Source organism: Xyrauchen texanus, chromosome 6 (genome assembly GCF_025860055.1).
Source record: "Xyrauchen texanus isolate HMW12.3.18 chromosome 6, RBS_HiC_50CHRs, whole genome shotgun sequence".
In the NCBI taxonomy this organism is placed as follows: Eukaryota; Metazoa; Chordata; class Actinopteri; order Cypriniformes; family Catostomidae; genus Xyrauchen; species Xyrauchen texanus.
This window is the reverse complement of record NC_068281.1, coordinates 14,356,407-14,382,553: the sequence shown is the minus strand read 5'-3', so window position 1 is coordinate 14,382,553 and position 26,147 is coordinate 14,356,407. Positions and strand designations below refer to the sequence as shown.

At 36.8% G+C, this 26,147-nt stretch overlaps 1 protein-coding gene across 1 annotated transcript; it reads left to right on the top strand.

Moving 5' to 3' along the window:
• Positions 1-25,642, top strand: LOC127645353 (calsequestrin-1-like). The gene is made up of 11 exons (XM_052128943.1): positions 1-437; positions 8,396-8,489; positions 11,961-12,061; positions 12,279-12,390; positions 12,507-12,580; positions 13,327-13,457; positions 13,536-13,581; positions 14,722-14,776; positions 22,093-22,193; positions 22,331-22,405; positions 22,512-25,642. Exons 1-11 carry the CDS (start codon positions 201-203, stop codon positions 22,854-22,856), a joined length of 1,371 nt encoding a protein of 456 aa, XP_051984903.1. The 5' UTR covers positions 1-200; the 3' UTR covers positions 22,857-25,642.
• The last annotated feature ends 505 nt before the right edge of the window (positions 25,643-26,147 follow it).

Below are 26,147 nucleotides of genomic sequence, written 5' to 3'. Positions count from 1 at the left end.
CCCTAAAGCTCTCTTGACCCTGTAATTCTGCTCTTTTACTCGTGTGTAGGGGTTTCATACTGGGGCCTCAGGACCCAGTCTTGTTCTCATCTGTTCTGGGTGGCAGGGATCACAGGTCCTTTCTAATTGAATTGCATGAATTAGTTAGTTAATTTGTAAATTTATTGGAACTGTATATCTCCCTACTTAAGTATTAAAACATGAAGTGGAACCTAGTGTTCCTTGGGCTCCTCCTGACCTTCGGACAGCTGTCATGGGGCCAGAAAGGCATGGACATCCCAGAGTACGATGGAAAGGACCGCGTTCATGACCTTAATGCCAAAAATTACAAGTCTGTGATGAAGAAATATGATGTGATGGTGGTGTACTACCATGAGCACGTAGGATCCAGCAAAGTCGCCCAGAAACAGTTCCAGATTGAGGAGCTAGCCCTTGAGGTGGGTTTGACTTAGAATTGGCCAATGTGGGGGAAAGGGGAGGGGTAATTAATGGTAACACCTGGACCCAGTGTAATAGTGGGCAATTGGGAACAGTGGATGTTAAAGGCATGGCATTGAAGATCTTCTCCGAAGGACATCTGTGAGGCTTTCAGGAAAGCATAATATGCATCAGAATATTAAAACACTGAAGGTTTCAAACTTCATTAGAAGGTAGAGTCCCAGAATTCATAATAATATAAATGATCAATTAGAGCAGAAGTTGAAAGCCATCAAATTTTTGTTGCTGTAGACTTTAGGCATGTCTTCAGTTCTGAACCAAAAGTAGATATATCAATATACAGTACATGCACACCTGAGGCATGCTATCATGCTAAAATTGCAGTCTTGACACCAGCAGACATATTATTTGTGGGTTTACTCATTGTGTTGTGTAATCTTTCATTAAGAATAGGACTTTTCTGCTAAAACTGGATGAGATGGCGCTGGTGTCAGTGTAATGTATTGCTATGTAAGGCTAGAATATGTTTCAGGTTTGAGTTTAAGGACTAAGTAGTCAATTTAAGTAAATATTCTGTAAATTCATGTGCATTTGGCAGACATGGCATGTTCATTAGATAAGATGAGCACACTGCAAAACATGCAATGAAACAAAAACAAAAGAAGTGGGTTAGTATTTTTAAGAACCACAGGCCTTGCTAAAATCACAAAACTGCTTGTGACTCATTGTGAAATATCTTCCTTGTATGTGGTCTCTGCTTTGGATTAGCTTTTGTTTAGTAGAAGATGAAGTTATAGCACATTCAAATCCTTCAAAGGTTCCCACAGCTATAAATAGATGCATAGATAATTTTCAAAGTCTGTGTTTAAACACACTTTTATAAGTCATATTTTAAGGCAGCTGTTTGATTACATACATAACACAGTTTACATTAGTCGAAAATGTCTTCTAGCTGTTGCTGTGATTCATTTGGTGTTGCTTATTATAGATTCAGAAAGTTTGGTCAAAAGGTGTTTCCTCATGTCTGACCAAGATAGTTAGTTTTTGGCACTCTTCAGGGATTGGATGAGGGTAAAGAGTGATAACATTTACTCTAATTGATTAAACAACAGAGTGGTATCATGTCCTAGTGGTTTGCTGACTTCAACTGTAAGACAGCACTGCTTCACTGAGTCAAGTGCTACCTCACATCCACTCACACATCTATCGATTCATACAGGATCAGAGATGGTGGTGGGTCAGTGGACCTCATATCATAAACAATATCAAAATGATTTGGTCTATTTTTACTTTTCTTATAGACTAATGAAATCTGTGTTTGTGTACTGGTCTTTATCACAATAATATTGTTCAAAGGCACATATTGTTGAAACATAATGAATGTTCTTGAAACAAGTTTAAATGTGGTTGTTTTGGATTTGAATGATGTGCTGAGTTTAAATGCCATGTTCTACAATAACTACCTACCCATTTCTATCGCATTTGATTTTAAAATGTCATCTGTTTATTCAATCAAATTGAGCTCTAAATACTAATGATAGGTCTAAATTTGAATGTGAGCTGTTAATCTAAATGTTGAGTCTAAATATACAGTAAATGTTAAATCTAAACCTGGTCAATGTCAATCAAAGGCTCATAAAGCTAACTAATCTAAAGAAACAGGAAAGTAAATATCAACAAGAAGAACTGGCCAGCTATTTATAGCATATAGAATTTTACTTCCGGCATCTGATAGTGGTGCACATGTGTTTTTTTTTCTGTAGCCTAAAAATCTTAGATCATTCAACCCCAATAGAGGACAATAATAAGTAACAACAATTATTTCTCTTTAGCCTTGATTGAGGCTTTATTTTGGCTCAGAAGGAAAAGTACTCCATCAGAGCCAGGGGTATGTGGAGCCTGTAACACCAGCCATGAGAATGCTGTGGACTATGGCATCTATGTGCAGAAAAGTGCTGATAGATCTTGTAGTATACTTGTACCATGAGCATGAGTTTGGATGGGTCATTTTTCAAAGGAATTTGTTTATTCTAGTTTTATCTCAGTAGATTTTCACTTGGATTTGTTGACAGACTATCAAGCATGTACCAAAACCAATGCTAACAAATATAACAAGATAATATACAATTAAAAGAATGCATTTTAAGTGTCATTCCTGTATGTACCATGTTATACATAGCACACTGTGTAAATCATATAGCTGTCAGCTGATAGCCCTTGATGATTACAGGGATAGTTCACCCAAAAATGTAATTAATTTAAATTCTCTCATTAACTCTCCCTCATGCAATCTCAGATGTGTATGATTTTCTTTCTTCTGGAGAACACAAACATTTTTAGAAAAATATCTCAGCTCTATTGTAGGTCCACTCAATGCAAGTGAAAGGTGACTAGAACTTTGAGTTCCAAAATGCACACAAAGGCAACATTCAACCCAGTAGTTTAATCCTTCAGAAGCTTAAATATCTTCAGTAGCAATATGATATGGCTAGGTCACTTAAATCAATATTTAAGTCCTTTTTTTAACAAACACTTTTGAGAGGACAGAGTAATTCTTCAGTTTTTTTTTTTAGCAATTTGCATTCTTTGTGCGTATCGCCACCTGCTGGAAAAGGAGGTGAAAAAATTACAATAATAAATAAATCAATTATGCACAACAGCCCAGTGTGTGGTGATATGTGTAAAGAATGTGAATCAGCAAAAAACAAAAGAAAAGGGCTCTCTTGTAAATGTGTATAGAAGAGCTGTTTAAAAATATATTTATGGTTAAAAAAGGTCTTAAATTTGTATCAGTTTCACACACACACCTATCATTTCGCTTCTGAAGACATGGATTAAACCACTGGAATCATATTGATTACTTTTATACTGCATTTATGTGCTTTTTGGAGCTTTACCATTCTGGCCACCATTCACTTGCACTGAATGAATCAACAGAGCTCACACATTTGTCTAAAATTAGTTTGTGTTCAGCACAAGAAAGAAAGTCATACACATCTGGGATGGCATGAGGGTGAGTAAATGAAGAGAGAATTTTCATTTTTGGGGGAACAGTTCCTTTAATAACATGCATAAGTATGCAGTGCCTGAGAGAGAAGGCATATGATTGGAAAGCCCTGCAACATTGTGTTAGAGGAAAGAGATTAGAAACATATTAAATGCACCCCCCTGGCCATGAATAAGAACCTTCAGGAGACAACAATTGATCGTCTAATAATCCCACCCGAACTTCAAACAGCACCATTAACTGGATGTGCACAATGCCATAAGCAATCCTAAACCAGACATTGAATTATTGAGTGTTCCTCAGGAATGATCAGAGGTAATGTGAGCAATTGTAATTCTAAATACACATTGTTGGAAGTTGATCTTCGTTATGAAGTAAAAGATTATTTTCATTATGAATAAATTGGCCACTGAATGGGATATCTCATCCATAATTTATTCACTCTCATGTCATTCCAACCCCCTGTGACTTTATTTTCTACGTAAACGCAAAATGAGATGTTAGGCAGTATTTTAGTCTCAGGCACCATTCACTTCCATCGCATCTTTTTTCCATACAATGAAAGTGAATGGTGACCGAACATTATGCCTGATATCTCCTTTTGTGTTCCACAGAAGAAAAGAAGTACATACAGGTTTGTAACAAAATGAAGGTAAGTAAATTATGTCAGAATTTGTAATTGTGGGCTATTTCTTTAACAAAACTGTAAAAAAAGAAACGAAAAAGAGAATGAAAGATAACCTGTAATCAATTTCTCCTTGATCCGATATTTTGTTGGTGTAACCAGTCAGGTTGATTTAGTCATGTTAAATAATATTTTTTACTTGAATAAAACCTTATTTCTTTTTTTTTTTTTAAACACATGAATCACATTTTTCAGGTTATTCTAGTGAAGGATAATGTGAGGTCCAAACATCTGTCAGATTAAGAGGCATTTGTTAGGGATCTTAGTTGACCTTTGTTCTTTAAATGTACCAGGAAGTCTAACTCTGAAAACTGAACTGTCAATACACCTATACAGTAACTTTAAATGAAAGGTATTTAACAGATTATATGAGGATAATTGCATCAAACTAATTAATTGGCTCTTTAGAGGCCCGATGGCAATGGGTGTTGCGTATGTAACTTGGTAATACAGTTCTGCTGAATCCTCTGTAGCCCAGTGCTGATGTAAATCTACGCTTGTTATAAGCATGAGGTTGCTTGTATGCTAGCTGCTCCCAGGGCAGATGGGAGTACAGGAGGTTCTAGCATGAAATCTGCTGTGTCAACTTAGAGAACTGTGTGCTGGTCGCAGTACTGTACCTGTCAGCGGATCCCATGCAGGAAAATGTACGTCACCACTATCTTGCCAATATAGTCCTGGTTGATCTGTGCTGCTGCGCTAATTATAGAGGCATCTGCTGTCATAGCTGTTTGTGCTGTGTATGCTTTCTGCCCTTATAGAAACATTTGTTTGCTCTCATATCCATGACCAGGCATGGCGAAACTAGTTTTGTTTAGATTCCCTACCAAAAAAAAGCAAATATTGATGTTTTCCAATTAATCTTCATTGGGCCTCAGAGTGAACCATGATTTTTGAAACCATTCACAGATTTGTTTGATATGTTGTGAAACTGATTAATTTGGCACTTGTGTTCAGCTAATAAATGAATTATCATTTTCTTCTCTAAAAGTCTATGTCAATCTGATACATATTTTGGATCTATAATGGTGTGTGTGGCTACAGGTTCACAGTTGCATCCCTGGAGGTATCTACTGGCATAGATCACCCAAAAAAAAAAAAAAAAGAATATTCTGTTATCATTTATTCATCCCAGACATGTATGACTTTCTTTCTTCTGTTGTATGGAAAAATATGAAATAAAAGTGAATGGTGACTAAAGCTAGCATTCTGCGTAAAATCCACATGACTTCCTTTTCCCCATTGAATACAAAATGAGATATTACGCAGAATGCTTATATGTGTTATATGCTTATTATTTAGTGGGTTTTAAAACCTACACATTGAAAATCTGGGATTCAGAATGTTATTTAAACCAGGAAATAAAGTATTAGAATTGTAAAAAATTTAAAACAAAGTTAATATTTAAGATTTAGCACTATTTCTAGATCACATATAAAAGAACAATTGAGACATTATGCAAACATACAAAACTCTTTTTTTATACAAAGTAAAATTCTATTGAAGCCCACAAGATGCTCTGATTCGAGTCCAAGCCAGCTCAAGAGCATGGTGTCAAAAATAAAAATTATTGTTCAATTAAGCTTTCCCTCAAATCATTATGCTGATAATTCAATAAAAAATAAATAAAGATTAGAACAATTCAAGATTTCACCCTAAGAATTTTTCCACTGTAAGCTGAACCCCACTGTACTTTCACACAAAAATATAGTTTATGTTTTTTGGATTCTCCCAGGCTGGACATACTTTCTCAATGAGGTTTCATCAGAATCAGAATCAGAATCAGCTTTATTGCCAAGTATGCTTACACATACAAGGAATTTTAAAAGAATAATGGCTGGTATCATAGATTTCACATTAATGATGTGTTGTTTTTAAACTCTTATGCATTTTTGGGCTGCCTCCTGCAATTTTTCACACTCAAATTTAAAAGCTCACCATTCACATACACACACTGTGGTCTAAATGCCCAAAAATATTTTATTAAATATTCAACCAATTATTCATAAATAATATTGTATGTGTTCGTAATCTTATAAACAGAAATGTAAAAAAACATTGTTGTTGTTACAATTTGTAAGCATGTAAATCTGGTTCGGTCAATCTATCTTACTTTGAGAAGTCTTAATTTGTTTCACAAGATGGCAGCAAGTACTTGAAATTTATTTTTCCTTTATCACATTCCATCACAATATACAGATCTGAAATGTAGGTGGCGCTCTAATGCATTTTAGACGCATTAGAGCGCCACCTACAAAGATTTGATCCTCCATAGACATTCAGTGTAATTTTCAGTTTATGCACCATCCTCATCGTTTCATTGAATATCTCATTTGTTTAGCATGCTTTTCCTGCTGGATGGCATATTTTGTTCTGGACATCTAAGATATAACATTGGATTATTCAACCAAGCAAGCTCACAGACAAACGTTTTTTAGACAAATGCCTAAAAGTTAAAAGCAGATATAAAGTTTTTAGTTATTTAGGGCTTACATCAGCAATAATTGGTGCATAAAAGAGATGTATGTATTTAATGACTTACAGGAATACAAAAATATTTAATTTTGTGATTCTTTTGAAAATCTTTCAAACTGTGGTATTAGTGCATCAAAATAATCTGTACAATCACATTCCTGAGAATGAGTGCCATGTGAAAGACTTTTATTTTCTAATGAATTTTTCTACCCTATTACCACTAGGGGGTGCTATTTTTTGAAGCAAATGTTTTCAGGCCTTTTTTGGTTATTTTGTGTAATATAAAAGCAAAAGTGATGGTATTCTCTGAAAAGTTCAGATTCTAAGCTTTCAAACGGTACCTCATATGACTGACCTAATTGTAAGTGTAAAAACAATTCCACGATATAGCCTTTAACCTTTAGTTGAGTTTCACCTAAAGATATTCCCCTACAGATGCTAGTATGCAGCACTTATTCACCAAGTTGACAAGAAACCCCTGAAATAATCCTGAAACTTTGATTGAATAAACGGACAAATTAAAAATCTCTCACAACATGTCAGAATTCAGGCGTCAGTATTTACAACTGTATTTAAGGGAATGTTTCTGCTTTTCTATTTATCACAGTATTTAACATTCTGATAAAACATGTCATTAAAATTCTGATAAATCTTAAAAGGAATGATAGTGGTGTACATCAGCAAGAAAAAAACAATAGATAATGAACAGTACAGAAATTTGAATTTAGGATTTAGAAGGGAGATGTTTTGTTTAGCATTGGAAAGTAAGATAATAGCTGTGGAGCTTAAGGTACTTCAAATTATACCTATACTAAATTATTTGGTAAATATTAAAAGTAAGGAGTGGTTGTATCTATAAGGATGTAAAGGCATATATATATTTTTTTATATTATAGTGCTTGGTGATCTGCCCTTACCAAAAAAATCTAGAGTTCTGGTAAACTTGCTGCAAACTCACCACTTATTATTTTCACATGAAAATGAGTTTGCTACTCACCAAAAATGTTTGCTAGAAGATTGCAGCTCTTCACCGATAGTGTTGAACATGCAGCAAACCGTTGGTGACAATAAGAGTTTACTGCAAAGTGTTTTCATTTTCATATGAAAATTTATGAGTTGCGAATTTGTGGCAACTCTAGATTTTTTGAAAGGGTATTCTTATGGATGGGTGCACCTGTCACCTCCCCAACACCCTGTTACTTTATCTGAAAAGGAACACCAGACACACTGGCAGTTCTCCATGCCAACCGCTTTCACATGTAGTGCTGCGATTAGTGGAGAAAGCTGTCTGCCAAATGGGTCAAGTTTCACACTGATTTAGAAAGTGCATGGGCAGCGCTCTTGATGACCAGCTTTTATGGTTGTAAAACTGTGGAGGAAACTAACTACAGTTCGTAAAGCATACCCTGAAATATCCATGCAGGCAGAAAACAAATGTGCTTCTCCAACAGATAATGTGTGCACTCAACTACCAAACCTTTCAAACTGATCTCTCTCAGGTTGATTCTGAAAACATAATGTGTGTGCTGACATTAAGCAATCAATCATTGCTGATTGGTGGCCTAATAAGCTCAAAACAACAAGTTACCTTACCTTGGATTTTCCACATTAAGAGGAACTGCTCAAGAACAGCATCTCAACAGTGTACTTCCCCCAAAGTGCATTCATGCGATTCACACACAACCATATCATGAGCCTACAAGAAAACAGTCCACACAAACATAATCCTCTAACTACTTTAAAGACGTAAAAGGGAACTGAAGTTAAAAACAGTATTATGTATTACACAGCTTGCTGCTCAAGTCCTGGAGGACCTAGACGACGAGGACATCGGAATTGGCCTACTCGATGAGAAGAAAGACCGTGCTGTTGCCAAGAAACTAGGTATGTGCATTCAAGCGGTGACTGACAAATACATGAAAATGTATTTAAAATAAAAATACAAAATACCAAAAAAAGTATCAAAATAAAATACAGATTTTTGTATCTTGAAAATGCACAAAATACATGTAAAGTTGGCCATTCAATGACATATCACTATTAGGTATTATATACACTTATGTTTACATTATATCAAATAATATAAAACCCAAGTATTACATTTAAAAGGTTTACACATTTATAGTCACATTGTGCAAAGATTTGGGCAGCAGAGAGCAATAAGCTTCTCATCCAAATGAAGGTTCAGTCGGCTTTCGCAAGGTTATATTTCAAAATGGGCCAAAACTTGAAAATTTAAGTTGTGGATATTTGTGTACGTCATTAGTTACATTCGAATTATTTCTGCATTGAAAAGTACCTGTTCTCACAGTCACTGAGCCCACTCTCTCTATTCCTGTGTCTTTTCTGCTGCAAAACAAAAGAAGTGATTATAAAGATGGAGTAACTTTTCCTTGTGAAAGTGCGCAATTGTTTATTTATCCAATTGAGGCTTGTTGTAGAATGCATGTCAACATGCGGCTTTCAGTGAGTAAAGAAATACATCCAATAAAATTAGACTGTTGTTGCTCATTTTAGTGCAATAAAAACCTTGGTGACAGAATCTGAGTGCAATGAAAACAGTCACATCAGCTTGACGTCTTGTCTGTTCTGCAGTAAAAGAAGTAGTTCATTGGTCACTTGACGAGAACACAAGACCCATCCTCAGTGACAGAATGATTTTTTTCAAACAAAATGGAAGTGTTTTTTCAGTCTTTAAAGCCATTAACCTTGCAGGGATTCTCGACAGTCCACCTCCCGCTGAGAGACGCTAATGTGCACTCTGTCTCCCTCTGCCTGGCTGGTGATTTATTTTAATGAAGCTAACACCTGGACATCATTTGAAGAAAACAAATCGGCTAGTCAGACACCACCTAAAAGGAATGTTCCAGGTTCAATACAAGTGAAAGGCACTCAGTAATATTTAAAGTTTTACTCTTAAACAAATTAATTGTCATTTTGAAACATATGTATAAAACCATGAGCACTCACATGAGATGAGGACTCTAGTCATATCAGTAACCTTATACAACTGTTTTATTTTACATGGGGCACCCTAATGGGGGCTGCCATTTTAGAATCACATAATCCATTTGAGTTCTAACATACACCTTCTGGTGCTACTTGGACACGTCATCAGTGATGAACCCGGGGTCAAAAGGTGTTTCGGGTCTTTAATCAACAGACACCCTCGCCCGGGCGACCCAGCCGGGGGTGATCAGTCCCCGGCCTGTGTCCAAGTGGCGTGCTACTCCACGGTTCCCCCCTCCTGATCCACAACCATCGTGAGGCTTTTTCGGCAGCCTCAGAGATGTTCTTTATGGCTCGCCTGCACAGTTGTCCTTTAACTCCAAGGAGTTTGAGTGTTCGGGGTAACGACTGTCCTGCAAAGCCCCGGCAACCGACCTCCACTGGCTCATTGCGTGTTTTCCAGCCGCCGCTAAACTCGTTAAATTTCGAGAAAAAAGTCGAAATACAATCTTGAGAATAATCTCATTAAATATCGAGAATAAAGTCGCTGTGTTTCGAGAAAAAACTCGTTAAGTTTAATCTCGCATTATAATGACTTTATTCTCGATATTTAATGAGTTTATTCTCAAGATTGTATTTCGATTTTTTTCTCGAAATTTAACGAGTTTAATCTCGCATTATAATGACTTTAATCTCGAGATGGTTTTAGTTTTTTATTATTGCTTGGCCCTAATCCTCTTCCGTAAATAACAGTTACCAGCAATTGTGTTTTTTTTTTTTTTTTTTTTTTTGCATCAAGTAGAATTGACCATCATATCCTCACCTTATCTTACGGCATATTTCCTTACAGATCGTTGCAGGATCGCAGAAAATTCACTCACACAAAGCTAGATGGAGCCTTTCTCTCTGTTGGGGTGCATGCCTGTGCTAATTGAAACGTGAAATCAGCAGCCTAATAAAGAGGTTGACTGGTACAAAGAATTCCATGTATTTTGAAAAAACACAAATACCAAACTTAAATTACATACAAAATACATTAGATTTTTTCAAAGACTAAAATATAAAGTACAAAATAGTATTTTGTTCAAAATAGTATTTTTGAAAAAAATTAAACATTATTGATTTAGCAGAAACCACACCAAAACCTTCCTTTATGGTGATTTTAGGACCATCTTTTGAACAATTTCTTTAGAAGCCTATACAGTATATTGTGTAGCATTAATGAAACTATGGACTAAAAACATATTGACACCTTTTTACACTATACGGCATAAGATGAAATTTATCAAAGTTACCTTTCTCAGAATTCTGCTGTGGCAATATCATGGTACAGTGATGGTACAATATGTTAAAACCTTGGTATTTTGCACATTTTGGGCACATTTTGTTAGACACAGACTGGACACATGCTAAAATTGGCTCGGTAGATCGGCCGTGCCCCCGAAGCCATGACGCCCTAGGTGTTCATCTATGTCGCCTAATGGGTTGAAAAGCCCTGTGCGGGTGAGAAACATCAATATTTAAATCCTTTTTCACTATAAATCTTCACTTCCACTTTCTTCTTATTTTGTATTTGGCAATTCACATTATAGCATATCACCACCTACTGGGCAAGGAGGAGAATTTATACTAAAACAACTGTTTATCACCCACTCCTATCATATTGCTCCAGAAGACATGTATTAAACTACTGGAGTCATGTGGATTACTTTTATGCTGCCTTTATGTCCTTTTGGAGCTTCAAAGTTCTGGCCACCATTCACTTGCATTGAATGGACTAACAGAGCTGAAATATTCTTTGTTTGTTAAGCAGAAGAAAGTCAGTCATACATATCTGGGATGGCATAGGTGAACAATTCCTTTAACTTTTAAAATGGTGGAGAAAAGTGTTCCCATATCATGTTGTTGCTGTGCATTCAAACAAACTCTACTGTAATTCTGTCACTTGGTAAGGTAGTTAATTAAGGTTGATGCCAACTGCATAACTTAGTCTCATCCTCGAAAATGTTCCTACATGTTCAAAGGATAAGCATGGTTTTTGACCACAAAGTCAGCTTAATTGGCTTAATAAATATAATGAGTAATAACAGATTTCCATTTTTACAATTTTTTTTTGTTTAATTTAGTACTGTACAAATCCATTTTGGTACAGAGTTGTGTTGCCCCTTGATGTAATATCTGTGTCCTGAAGCAAAACCACTGAACCTCTGATGCACTGTATATTACACAATCTTTTCACTATGAAAATAGGCCTATACCGTTTTTAAATACTCTGCGGCCTTTGGTTAACTTACTTGTCTAAGAAAGTCAGTACAAGAGCGACCATGACCTCCAGTGGACATTTTCATACATACCTATAAATATTCACAGATTCTCACGGGTTAATTTAATCACTGATCTCTTCAGGTCTGGACGAGGCTGACAGTATATATGTCTTCATTGAGGATGAGGTCATTGAATACGATGGAGAGCTTGCTGCGGACACACTGGCGGAGTTCCTCTATGATGTGGGTGAAAAATGAGTGCTAATTTAAACCTGGTACTTGTTCTGGATTATTTGATCTTCTTCCATCTAATAATAAATAAATATGATTTTTTTTAGTTTGAGAATTAGTTTTTTAATTCACTTCCTGCACTTTTTCCTCATATTTGTACATTCACACTGCAGTGTTTGCAATCTGTCTTACTGTCAATTCTCCTTTCTCTGTTTGGCTCTTTTCCCAGGTCATTGAGGATCCAGTTGAGATCATTGATAATGTGCGTGAGTTGAGAGGTTTCCATAATATTGAGGAGGATATCAAGCTGGTGGGCTTCTTCAAGAATTCTAAATCTGACCGTACGTATCCAGATGGCCCCCACAATCAGTCATTCTCCCATTTAACTTAAAGAAGTCAAAATTTAAGTGACTTGGTAAATAGTTTAAGTAATTAACTGGTGATCTTGTGATTTTAGACTATCATGCTTTTGAGGATGCTGCAGAGGAGTTCCATCCACACATCAAGTTCTTTGCCACATTTAGTCCAAAGGTATAATGTCTTAATTAATGCAAATCTGTGTATAAACAATAGGAACCTAGTTAGACACATTGGCCATTTTACTTGTCTCTCTATTTCTTTAAACAAGAAAAGAAAAATCAAGGTCATAGTGTTGCACTTACAATAGAAGTAAATGGGGCCAATTTCTTTTTTAGGGTTTAAAGGCAGAAATGTCAAGCCTTTTTTTTTAATTACTAATATTAATTCTTCTGTTCAAACCTGTGTATTATTTGAGATTTACGGTTGTTTAAATTGTCAATTTGAGGGTTTTAGGGTTTACGGTGTTACAGTGTTATGTCATCATGGCAACAAAGTTGTAAAATTGGATATAACTTTACACAGAAAAGGTTAGTAAGCGATTTTATCACACTTAAACCATGCTACCACTCTATGCTTTTGAAACAGTGAGTATATTTACATTTATGGATTGGCCCCACTCACTTCCCTTGTAAGTGCCTCAATGTAACACGGATTTGTGCTTTTAGTTTTTTTAAGAAAATAGGAATTCTGTATCATAAGATCTAAAAAACTCAGTGGCAAAGCCTTAAATGTAATCAACATTATGCCACAAATGCTGTTGATTGAGCTTAATTTATATTGAACTGGAATATTCCTTAAAGCTTTCAAGTGATCACTATAAACTGCACAGTTTTTACACAGTTCAGTTTGCCCTGAAGTTGTAAACCCTAAAACTATTCTCCTACTAATCTAAAACCAAGTCTTACCCCTATTTGTAGGTTGCTAATAGTCTAGACTTAAAGTTGAATGAGGTGGACTTCTATGAGCCCTTCATGGATGATCCCATTCTCATCCCTGGTAAACCCTACACTGAGGAAGAACTTGTTGAATTCATTGAGGACAATGAAAGGTGTGTTAACTGATGTGAAAAATGCTTTAAAATGATAAATAAACTCAAGACTGTATATTGATGAAAGCTTCTCCACAGGCCAACACTGAGGAAAATGCAGCCACACAACATGTATGAGATCTGGGTAAGGTGATCTACTGCAAATCACATGCTGTCAGTGAATCATATTTACTGCAAAGCAGTACTGTATTGATATTCCTTAAACATTCTAATTGTATTCTTTAAATCTAGTATATTCATAAGATGATCTGTTAGAATCCCATCTGTTGATAACTAATCTACATTATGTTATTAGCAAAAGGTGAAGTGTATAATTTGTGCACTGAAAGTAGCACCAAACAGAATTACCATAATAATGAGAAGTTTCTGAAAAAAAAATAATAATTAAATGGTACAGATGGGAAGCCCTAGTCCAAGCTCATGGCATTGAGCCAATGATGTTATGTCTGGCCCAGTCGGGCTACTCATAAAAACTGCACTTCCATTTAGGGCCACTATTAGTGCGGAAATTACACTCTATTCTATGAAGATGATTTAGTGCCAAAAAAAACTCTTCATATTTTGAGAATAAAGTCAAAATTACCAGATTAAAGTTGTAGCATTATGAGAACAATATCATAATATTTTGAGAATAAGTCATAAGAAAAGTAACATCTTAGTGATGTGGTGGACAACAACCAGTACTGCTGCTCCCTATACGCATATCATGCAGTCTGCATATAGGGGACCAACTCCCTAGGGGGGCAGCATCTTACCCTAGGGGGCTCTGTTTAATATTGATTTTTTTCTCTAAATATTTTTACTTTATTAACGCAATATGCTACCTTATTCTCAAAATGCTGCATCTTTATTCTTGTAATTTTGACTTTATTCTCAAAATATAATACAAAAAAAACTCAATCTTATAATGCTATGACTTTATTGTAGTAATTTTGACTTCATTCTCAAAATATTACAACTTCAAATCATAATACTACCACTTTATTCTTTAACATTTATGCTTTTAGTCTCGTGAAGTGCATGTTATGAGATTATTCTCAAAACATTTAAAATCTATTCTTGTAATACTATGACTTTATTCTTAAAATATTACTACTTTATTCTCAAAATCTTAGATATTTTTTTAAACGTGTCACTAAAACGCCTTCGTACTATTTCAATATATGATCTCATGATTTGTAGAATTATGTGCTCTTTTTTTCTTACAAACCACAGAGTAAAAAAGATTTTACACTTTATGTATGTAACCATGATCTTATGACAGGAGGATGCTTTGGATGGCGAGCATATAATTGCTTTCGCTGAGGAGGATGACCCAGGTATGAATGGACTGGACATTGAATAAACAGATCTGTTTTTTAGCATTCATAGATCAAGGCCACTCTCAGACACCTTTTACAAGTGGTATTAAGATGCATCTCGGGTGATCCGATCACATGTGGTCAGGTGAGACACGACGATGTTTACACCTTGTTGCATAAATGCATCTCCTGTGGCCACTTTGGATCAGATTTTGAGGGGAGAGTCTCTGTTTCATGACGACATACATAAATCACTATGTCAGTGTGGTACTGCATTACAATAAAGTGTAACAAATTCAGAAAGAAAGACAAACGAAATACAAAAAACAGGATTCTCATAAGTGTCCCTGCATATTGATATCAGACATACTGAAGTAGATATGAAGTCCTTGTGGTTGTGTATGTATCCGCTTTTTTTAATAATAAATTTTTTTTTTATTGATTCTAAAAATAAATAAAAAGAAGAAAAATATTTATACATAGAATCAACATTTAAACCCTAAAACCACCCTCTCCCTCCCAATCCCCAACTTCGCCCTGACCCCCAAAAAACATCCCTGTGATCACAAAATTATATATATATATATATATATATATATATATATATATATATATATATATATATATATAATACATTTAAATCTATAGTACTATCTCCACTGCCCTACCCCGGGAGCCCTCCAAAAACTCCAAATAGTTGTCCCATTTCCCAGCAAACAAATCCAAGTTATCCCATCTTCCAAATGACACCTTCTTAAAAGCCTCCATCCCCCCTCTCTCTGTGCACCTCTCCCGAAAATGGGGGCGCTCCAGCTGACCTCCAACCCCTCAAGATAATCTGCTGGCGATCATCACAATGGTCAGAACCCAACTCTCTGTGTGACTATTCCCCACATCGATGACCGCCACATCGCCTAAAAAACAGAGTATGGGGAAAAATGAAACCTGAATGCCCAACATGTCACACACAAAACTCTGAGCCTTCTACCAGAATTCTTGGATCTCAACACACCACCAAAAAACATGGGCCATGTCTCCATCCTCCGATTGGCATAGCCAGCATGTGTGTATGTCTTTAAGATCAAGCCAATACAATCTAGAGGGGGGGTCCAATAAAATCTTGACTTGCATAAGGTGCACCATTGCATCTCTAGATGCGGACTTGATGTTTTTTATAATTCTTGCACACACTCCCTCCTCCAATACCAAGTTGAAATCTTTCTCCCATAATCTCTTGATAGAATTTAAAGCTCCGTCCCCCAGACTCTGAATTAGCAGGGAGTAATACACTGATGCCTCATGACCTCTTCCAAAAGCAGTAATCACCATTCCCAGAGTATCTGCTGCTTTAGGGTGGTGTATGTTACCCCCTAAAATAGTACAGAGCAGGTGGTGCAGCTGTAAATACCTATAAAACTGAACAAAATGTTGAACCAAATTTTCAAAAGATCTCAACACTCCACTCTCATATAGGTCAAAGAGTGTATTAACTTCCCTCACAATCCACTCTGACCAGCAGGAAGGAGATTTATTAATCCATAATTTTGGGTTCAACCATATGCTCGAGGCAACATTTAAATAAATGTCAGAATTAAACACTGGACACTTTTGTCCATACCGAGTGCAAATGTGAAATAAAGGGGTGTAACTTAACTTCTCTGATTAGTTTGGTAGAAAGGTTTGTAATGGCGTAATAGGGGCAAGAACTTCCTGTTCAATACAAAACCAGGGCGGGGCTCTCTCAGGTGGAAATTACCAATGAGCCAAATATCTGAGACCGAATGCATAATAATAAAACAAAACCTTGGGTAGGCCTAGCCCAACTGAGTCTGTATCCTGAGAATTTAGAAAAGGAATTAATAATTCTGTGGAGGCAAGGCATAGATCTAATGGGGTCGGAAACAAATAATAAAATATAAGCAGAAGGTTATGTGCCACACCTCCTGCCATCACCCCTGGAAAATAATGCTCCTTTCTTATCGCGGTTACTAATGGTTCCAGGGCAAGACAGAACAATAATGGAAAAAGAGGGCAACCCTGCCGAGTGCCCCTATCCAGAGTAACATAATCTGAAGTTAATCCATTTGTTTGTACCGCCGCTACCGGGTGTCTATAAAGTAACTTACTCCATCCAATAAACGTACTACAAAACACGTACATTTCCAAAATCTTAAATAGATAACCCCATTCTACCCTATCAAATGCCTTTTCAGCATCAAGTGAGATGGCAGCGACCGGAGTCTGATCATTCGCACCTGATCACATGGTATTGACTAAACGACTAATGTTATCATAAGAGCTGCGGCCCGAATAAACCCTACCTGATCAATATGTATAAGGGATGTCATAAATGTACTTAATCGATTAGCCAAATTTTGTACAATATTTAAACTTCTAACTGGATCAGGTAAATTGGATGGTAACTATTACACTCGCTTGGATCTTTGTCCTTTTTAAGAATCAGACTGATCCGGGCTTGCGTCATGGTTGGTGGAAGCTTTCTATTCTTTAATGATTCCGTATAAACTTCTAGCAAAAGTGGAGCCAATTCTGTAGCATAAGATCTAAAAAAATCAGTGGCAAAGTGTTAGATAATTTTGTCATCCAATGTATTTAATTAATTTTCTTGATCTGCAATCACCGTCTCCATACGGCTCAGCTGAGGGAAGAAAGAAATGACACAGACACCCAATGCTATCAGATCCTTCTTCAAAGTTTATTGTTCAGCATTTTGTTATATGGTCCAGAAAATCCACATTCCACTGGACCCCCACCAATGAAATAGTTCTTTACCTTATATGGGGGTGACATACATGTTTGAGCTACATGTGAAACGTGAGTCAGGAAACACATTCCTTTAGAACATCTTTAGAACAGGGAGCAGCTGCAGTTAAAGAAGAAGTTTAAAAGAGGCCTTCATTATTCCACACAAAGCCATCTGGCAAGGCCTTAATTACCTCACCAAGCTCTTCCAAGGTTATGTCAGAATCAAGAGAATTTTTTTGCTCAGTCCTCAGTTTAGGGAGTTCTAATGGTTCCACAAAGTTTCTAATATCTTCATCAGTAGATGAAGACGGGAAACTATAGATATCATTATATAATTCTTTAGATTTCAATGAGGGAATGGTAGAAAACTCTCTGCTTTATATATTTAGCCAATATGACTGTCTTGCCCTGAATAGCCAAAACATAATCTTCCGCAACAAAATAGTATTATATCTGTATTTCAATCGGGTCAACTCTCTGAGGGCATCAGATGACATTTGGTGCTTCAGCTTTGCCTCTGTACTTTTAATATTCCCTTCCAACTCCACAAGCTCTGATGAAAGAGGCATACTGTATGATCTGACCCCTAAGAACCATCTAAAGTTCCTCCCAAGCCATGCCCACAGAGGATATGGAGGACCAGTTGGTCTCCATGTAAATATTAGCCAAAATCAACATTTGGCCCTGAATTTCTGCTGAAACAATAATGACTCTTCCTAATTTATCATTACTCTGTTTGATACATTTGAAATGTAGATGTTTACATATCAACATAATGACTCCCCTGCTCTTACTTGAGCCAGCACTAAAGAAAACATACCCACCCCATATCTTCCCAAATTTTTTCAGCTTCCTGCAGGTAAAGATGCGTTTCTTGAAGAAACACTATATCATATTTATTTAGTTTAAGAAAAGAAATAACCTTCCCTCTTTTTATGGGGTGCCCAACCCATTGACATTCCATGTGCGACAATCAAACCCCAAACTCCCCCCATAACCAAACAAACAGAAAAAAGAAAAACATGTGCATTAACTCCACGCAGGACAGCACCAACCGGCATCCATCCCTCTAAATTCAAACAGTGCATGTACACCTACGTGAGCCCCAACAACAACTTGCCGTCGGATTGCTCAAGTCTGGTGGTTCTATACACATTTTGTGAGACAGAATTTCATAACAGAAGAAAATCTATAAAACAAACTGCAAATTCTACCAATAGGCAGAATAAACACAAAAAAATTGTAGATTCATCCACATAACTGTCCTGAAGGTGTGTTCCTCCACAAAACAAGCTCCAGCCGCTATCTGGAACCAGCACAAAAAGAAACAAAAAAGTCACCCAGTGAATGTTCAGTGAGTCAGGCCTACTCAGACGCCATGTGAGCACCACACAAAGACTTACTCATTCCACTGACTTTATGAAGGACAATCCTTGTTTGGAACATGTAAATACTTTACGGCCATCCTTAGCATCTATTTTCAATCTGGCCGGGAACATCAGTCCAAAAGCGACCTTCCGTTGATTAAATAATTTCTTGCATTCCTTGAATTGATCAAGTTTCTCTCTTGTCGATTTCGCAAAGTCTGGGAACAAGAAAATGATGTGGTTCTTCCAAGAAAGACTTCCTTTATTACTTGCCTCACATAACACAAGATCTTTAATCAGATGATCTCAGAAATTTGGCCAAAATTGATTGGGGTCTCCCTTAGCTGATCGCCGAGCCGGATGTCTTATGTCGAGCAGACTTGGAAGGAGCCCATCCAGAAATTCCCACATATTCTGACCCTCTGCTCACTCAGGAATTCCAACAGTTCGGACATTGTTTTGCCAGTTACGATTCTCAAGGTCTTCCAACCTTTCCCAAACGTGTTCCATGTCTACCTTGGTCGCTAGTGGGTTTGCAGCTAATTCCCTCTCTGATGACTCCAAATAATCGATCCGTTTCTCAACATCCACCACTCTTGTAACCAACTCAGTGAATTTCGTCTCCATGGCAGTGATCGATCAACGTATTACAGCAAGATCCTCCAAGACTGCAATGACCTTCGTCAGCATTACCGACATGTTCGACATTTGACGCTGAATCTCTTTCACCGCACTGTCCAAACTGAGTCCCTGGTCTGAGGCCTGTTGCTTAGGGGCTTCAGCTTGAGCACGTAAGTGTCTTTTAATGTCTCCAGAGCCTGAGGATTTTGAATTATTTGATATATTGTCTCCATAGAACAGTTATGGAACAGGGTGTATCGAATCTCACCAGTTTATGACACCAAACAATATTAAAATAGCAAAGTGCACAGAGCTCGCCGTTCACACGTCTGAACCTCGCATGGCTCACATGTATCCGCTTTTTTTACATTTCAGATCAGACGGATATTCTCTTTTAAAGCCGCTCATAACCAACAAAGTTTAAACTCTTGTTTTAGCACAGCGGTTGATTGATAGGTGAGAGGTGGTGTTTCACTGTTGTCTGGAACTCAATCAGGTTACCATTCACAGATTACCATTTACACATTAAATGAGATGTAGTCACATGCGTTTTTGACCACATTCGTATGTGATTTTTGTAATCAAATGTTTAGACCCTGTTTAGGCCTGTAATTAGCGCTGACCACATGTGATCGGATCACCTGAAACCAGTGGCATAACTTGGATCTTGTGGGCCCCAGTGCAAAGAAACTGTCGGCCCCCTCCTTGGCCTGTTTTTCATTACCCCTCTGGCCCACGGTCAGTTTTATGATTTCTTTTGGTTGACCGTTGCGAGCCCCTTCAAACCCCGGGCCCTAGGGCGGCTGCCCACCCTTACCTCCTTCTAGTTACGCCCCTGGCTGAAACGCATCTTAACACCAGCTTTAAACGGGGTCCTAAGGCCAAAGTATACTTGCCGCAAAAACAAAGTATACTTGAGCCTTTTGCTCAGAAGGCCCTTAAAATGCAAGTGGATGGTGATAGGATTTTTGCCCGTCAGTCATCATAAACATCATCGATACAACTCCAGCGGTTAAATTAAAGTCTTCTAAAGTGATACGATCACTTTTGGTGTGAAAAAGATCAAACTTTAAGTACTTTTTAACTCTAAATCATCGCTGATTTCAGAACTCTAAAGGCCATTGCACACTGAGTCCGAAATTCGCATCCGAAATTTTCGCACGTTAAAAAAAAAATTCGACCTCACGTTATTTCAATCACGCTTGCACACTGCCTCCGAAACTTTAGTCCGTAATAAAAAAATTAAGATCGAAATTTCGGATCGATTTAGGTGTGATTGAGCAGCCAATTCGATTACTATTGTATTATTAGGGTACAAAATATAACATGTATACAGCTGTTCTGTCTGCCCAGCGCTTCCGCCGGCTGTGTGTGTGTGTGTGTGTGTGTGTGTGTGTGTGTGTGTGTGTGTGTGTGTGTGTGATAGCTACCTTAGACATACTGCCAGTCTCTGTTCAGGATCGATTGGCTCACGGAAATTTGTAGTCTTCTTTTTAATGTGTGGCTCCAGTATCGCTAGCAAAGCATCAAACTTTTCCACAGACATTCTAAATTTCGCTCGGGATAATTTCGCAACTCCTTGATAAGGAGCTGAAACTCTCCTTCCTCTCGGCGCAATCTCAGGATTGGATGGACCCAATATTTCCTCTTTCTTTTTCTCTTTTTAAGAAAAGAGAGGGCAACAAAATCATCCTCACTGCTTGACGAATCCATTTTGTATTTTTTGCGTTTTCTGTGCGTGACGAATTTTTAGGCTAATGAACACGAAAAAACGCATACGAAAATTTCGGACTCAGTGTGCAATGGCCTTAAATCTGGCCGGCGCCTAGTTAGGCCACACTGACTGGATTATGACTAAATTTACGTCACGCATCAACACGTGATCGTACATTGATACGTGATCAACAACGTGGACACGCTAAGTATACGTTGGCCAATCCATCCTGTATGCATCCCAGCAGCAGCAAAGTGCCATCCCTCACCTGTCAATCAACCACTGTGCTAAAACAGGAGTTTAAACTTTGCCAGATGCGAGTGGCTTTAAAAGAAATTAACTGTCTGATCGTAAAATGTAAAAAGTGGACACAAACAAAAACATGAGAACTTCACAGGTCTTCTTCAGTGTGTCTGATATCTACATGCACGAACACTTATGAGAAGCACGAACATCTGCTGCTCAGGTTAATACATGCACGAACACTTATGAGAAGCACGGACATCTGCTGCTCAGGTTAATACAACTATTCCAATAAAATAACAGAAAACAATACATTTTGCCTTTGTGCTTAGATTAAATTTCAGATGCATCTGGGAGAAACAGCACCATCTTTTTATACTTTGTTCATTTGTTGCGGTTTATCATGTAGTACACGGACATAGGGATTGATGTATGTTGTCATGAAGCAGAGTCCCGCCCCTCCAAATCCATTCACAAGTGGTCACAGGAGACGTATTTGAGCAACTAGGTGTAAACAGTGATGCGTCTCACCTGAACACGTGTTTTCAGATCACCCGAGACGCATTTTAACACCAGGTGGAAACGGGGTCAATGTGTCTGACATTTTCTTCGGCTTCTTTCAGATGGCTTTGAATTCCTTGAAATTCTGAAGGAGGTGGCAGAGGATAACACGGACAATCCCGACCTGAGCATCATCTGGATTGACCCAGATGACTTCCCCCTGGTAACCCTATGGCTTTTACTGTAATAAAGATATGAATCATTATTTGACTTAATATTTTTCTGATAACTAAATATTTAATCTGTTGACAACCATGACCATTGCACAAACAGTGATTAGAATATCTCTGTGACCTGCAGCTTGTCCATTACTGGGAGAAGACCTTCGACATTGACCTGTCCTCACCTCAGATTGGCGTAGTGGAGGTTGATGATGTGAGTTTCTCAGGGAAACTAGTCTGTTGTTCTCCACAGTAGAATTTTGTTAATGTTGAGGATTGTCTTTTGAGAAATCACAACTGCGTCGATGTGTCTTCTGCAGGCTGAGAGTGTCTGGTTAGAAATGGATGATGATGACATGCCAACTGTAAAAGAGCTTGAGGATTGGCTGGAGGATGTGCTAGAGAACAAAATTGACCCTGATGACGACGATGATGACGATGACGATGATGACGACGATGATGATGACGATGACGACGACGACGACGATGATGATGACGACGACGACGACGACGATGACGACGATGATGATGACGATGATGACGATGACGACGACGATGATGACGATGATGACGACGACGATGATGATGATGACGATGATGATGACGATGATGATGATGATGATGATGATGACGACGATGATGACGACGATGACGATGATGATTAAACTCTTACCGTCTTACATGTTACTATGTATTGTCTGGTCTAAAGTCTATTTTCAATTGCCTCTGTCTGAATCATCGTCATTATCAAAATTCCTTTCCGACAACAATTAAGTTTAAAAATGTCATTATAATTTAACTGTCATCTTGTTACAGACATCTGTATTCACAAGGAATGTGCTCCAACCTGGCATCATTCTCACACCCATAACCCTCATATTATACTCAAAGACGACACTCTCTGAGAACTTTAGATCAAATTTTCTCTTCTAAATGTTGAAAAATATTATCATTACCAATAGCAATAGATGTGTTTTGCTATGAGTTCATTTCCATCAAATTTTTTCTATGGACATACTGTAAATGGCAGCACTAATACATCTGGAAAAGGGCCTGGCTTTCAAAATATGCAATCAAAAATATGTAAGACTCTCAGAGGGAGCGCCAAGATTATTTTAAGTGTAACTCCATCTGTTAAATTTGTTTTTATCAGACTGTTTATTTGTATGTGGATGGATTGTTTGTCCCACAGTGATAGGACCTAAATGTGCTAAGCAGGCCTTTCCTTAAGGTCATTAGTCATACCTTTGTTAAGATGGGATGTGACCTTATGTGACTTTAGATGGAAAAAGGATTGCCCAACCTTCCATTTGTGTCTAAAAAGTGCAGTAAATCACAAACGTTTTCTACTGAAAATAAATACAAGTATATATATTTTTTTTAATACAAAAGACAACTTGGTTTTACTCTTAAGTCTTAAAATAATAAATATGATTGGAATTAAGTGGTGTAAATCACAGTTTTATTTTAAAATGCATGACAAAAATAATTGTGAGAATTGTGGTTTTATAGTTTGATAGACTTCAGGTTTTAATTATGCAGTAAAATACTAATTTTAATTATGCAGTTGTCCTTTAACTTCATTAAGAGAGGGAGTAGTTGTAGGTCTACTGAAAATTATGCTACAATCATAAAACAGGCAATCCTTCTTTCAAAGGTACTTCTCATTAAAACCTTTAATCACAACAACTAGATAACTGAAGACGACTACCACTACACTTTCCTTCTCAAAAATGTAATAGCTTAACACATACTGCAACATATATGCAATATAAAATATTGCCACCTTTTAACAAACTTTCCTAGTTTCATCAAAAGTTATGCATTTCTTTTTGGCATTTATGATATTTGTTATCTTCACTTCAGTAAAAGCAATAGCCAAGTATGTTGAAAGATTATCAAAGGCTGTCATGTCTTACCAAGACACAACACATTTTTAAACCAATTCAAATAATTTTTTTTTTGTTTAATTTGATTCACAATTCTTTCTAATTAAAAGCAATTACCTATACATTAACATTTAAAGTTTTCACTCATTTTATTTCAGGTTAAAATCACATGTTATTAATTTCATTTTGAAAGTGTATATACCTGAAGAGACACACTATTTGTAAGTTAAACTTTGATTTCAGAGCACAAACATTGATTTGAGTGGCTAAAATATTCATGCTACGCTTAGGAAAAATCCCTGCAGTTGTGCCATATAATTGCAACATTGTTTTTTAAAACAGTAATAACACATGAAGACATCAGTTCCTCAAGGCAGATTATTCATCTGCTTTTTCTGGTTCCAGGGTTGGTGGTAGATTTCAGTATTGATTTCTTTAGATTCAACTCAAATGGAATATACATCATCTGAATGGGGCACTGCATTTCTCTTAAATGTACAATGTGGTTTTATGCGAGGATACAAATGTTCCTTTGCTAAAAGATAGAATGTTTTCTGTTGTCTCCTGTGCTCACAAAGGGATACTATTGTATCTGAAGATATTAATCAGAATTTTGTGTCTGTCATTTTATCTGAATTCTGCCTCATTAGTGTATTTTATTGCTATGATCACCCAGATCTTCATGTTACAAAATAATTTAAAATTGGCTAATTGGCTAGTAATAAAAAGAGAAGTTATAGGCTATTGGTATGTTCAGATTAAATCAAGTTTTATTCAAATTTGGTTTATTTTTATTCCAGCAAGCAGTGCAAATATACACAGGACAAGGGGTACTTTGTAGACTATACACTCTGTAAACACATGTTTAAGTAAACACAGTATGAAATAGTTTGTCTAAAAGGAACAAAGACTCATGCTAATTAGCCTAATGATGCCATTTTATAGACTAAAACAAGGCAAAATGGTTAAATTTGACCACTACACCACATAAAATGTTTTTATTTTTTTTATTATTAGCCCTGCTGTCACTTTGTAAGTCATCCGGAAGGCTTATTCACTGTGGGTTCCCGCAGGAATAGGCCGCAACAGTCTAGAAGTAAAAATCCCCCCATAGATAAAATGATTTTTAACAATAACTTACAATCCTTTATAGACAGACCTAGTGAGATTTGAGGTTGTTCACTGATGGTATATGGTTCTGTTGAAGCCAGAAATGCCCACCAAACAAGCACGGATGTGAATGCCAGCTAACATGATGCACAGTGATTAACACAAATGAATCAGTCTCCCTTCACCCTCCAACGTATATGTTTGCATATATTGGAATTTTTCGCAACAAATGTAAAATAGCATTTCTATACTTATAATCAACAACATAAAATCAACAGTTTTATATATATTTCCTTCATTTAATATTTGAATACCTCATTCGCAATGCTTTATGGGATTGTAGTTCAAGCCCTCATGAAAAACGGTAAGTACACAGTCTTGTACCTTTGTCTTTTTGTCCAATTTTAAAATATGTTTTTGTTTCAAAATAAAGTTTGTAATGTTAAGATACACCTTGGAGCTAGATGATCTATTGTGGCTTAGAACTTCCAGAACCCCAGGTTGAAACAGTGGGCGGGCACTGTTGCACTATTTCCTATGGTAGTTTTGAATGTATTAGTCAAATCAGGTCTATAGTAAAAGCTACTTAAAAAGACAATCATGTTTTGTTTTACAACATAATTCCCCACAACACAGTCATACCTCAAATGTGAATTTTGAAGATGCTGTGCTTTTTATAAAAAAAAAGTATCTTGCGTACAAGTTGCTATATAGGACTACAATGGCACATTTATTGTTTTGCTTGTGGTAATTGTAGTCGTTAATAAGGAACTTGTTATCAATATTTTCTTCAGTGGCATTTTAATGACATTTTAGCCATGGCTGTGTAATTTACGTTGTATAACAAAACGTGAAAGTCTCTTCGAGTAATTTTAACCACAGACCCAACACAACCAAAAAAAAAAAAAAAAAAGAAAGAAATTTCCCTTGTCTTAAAAATGCTTTTAGGACTACAAC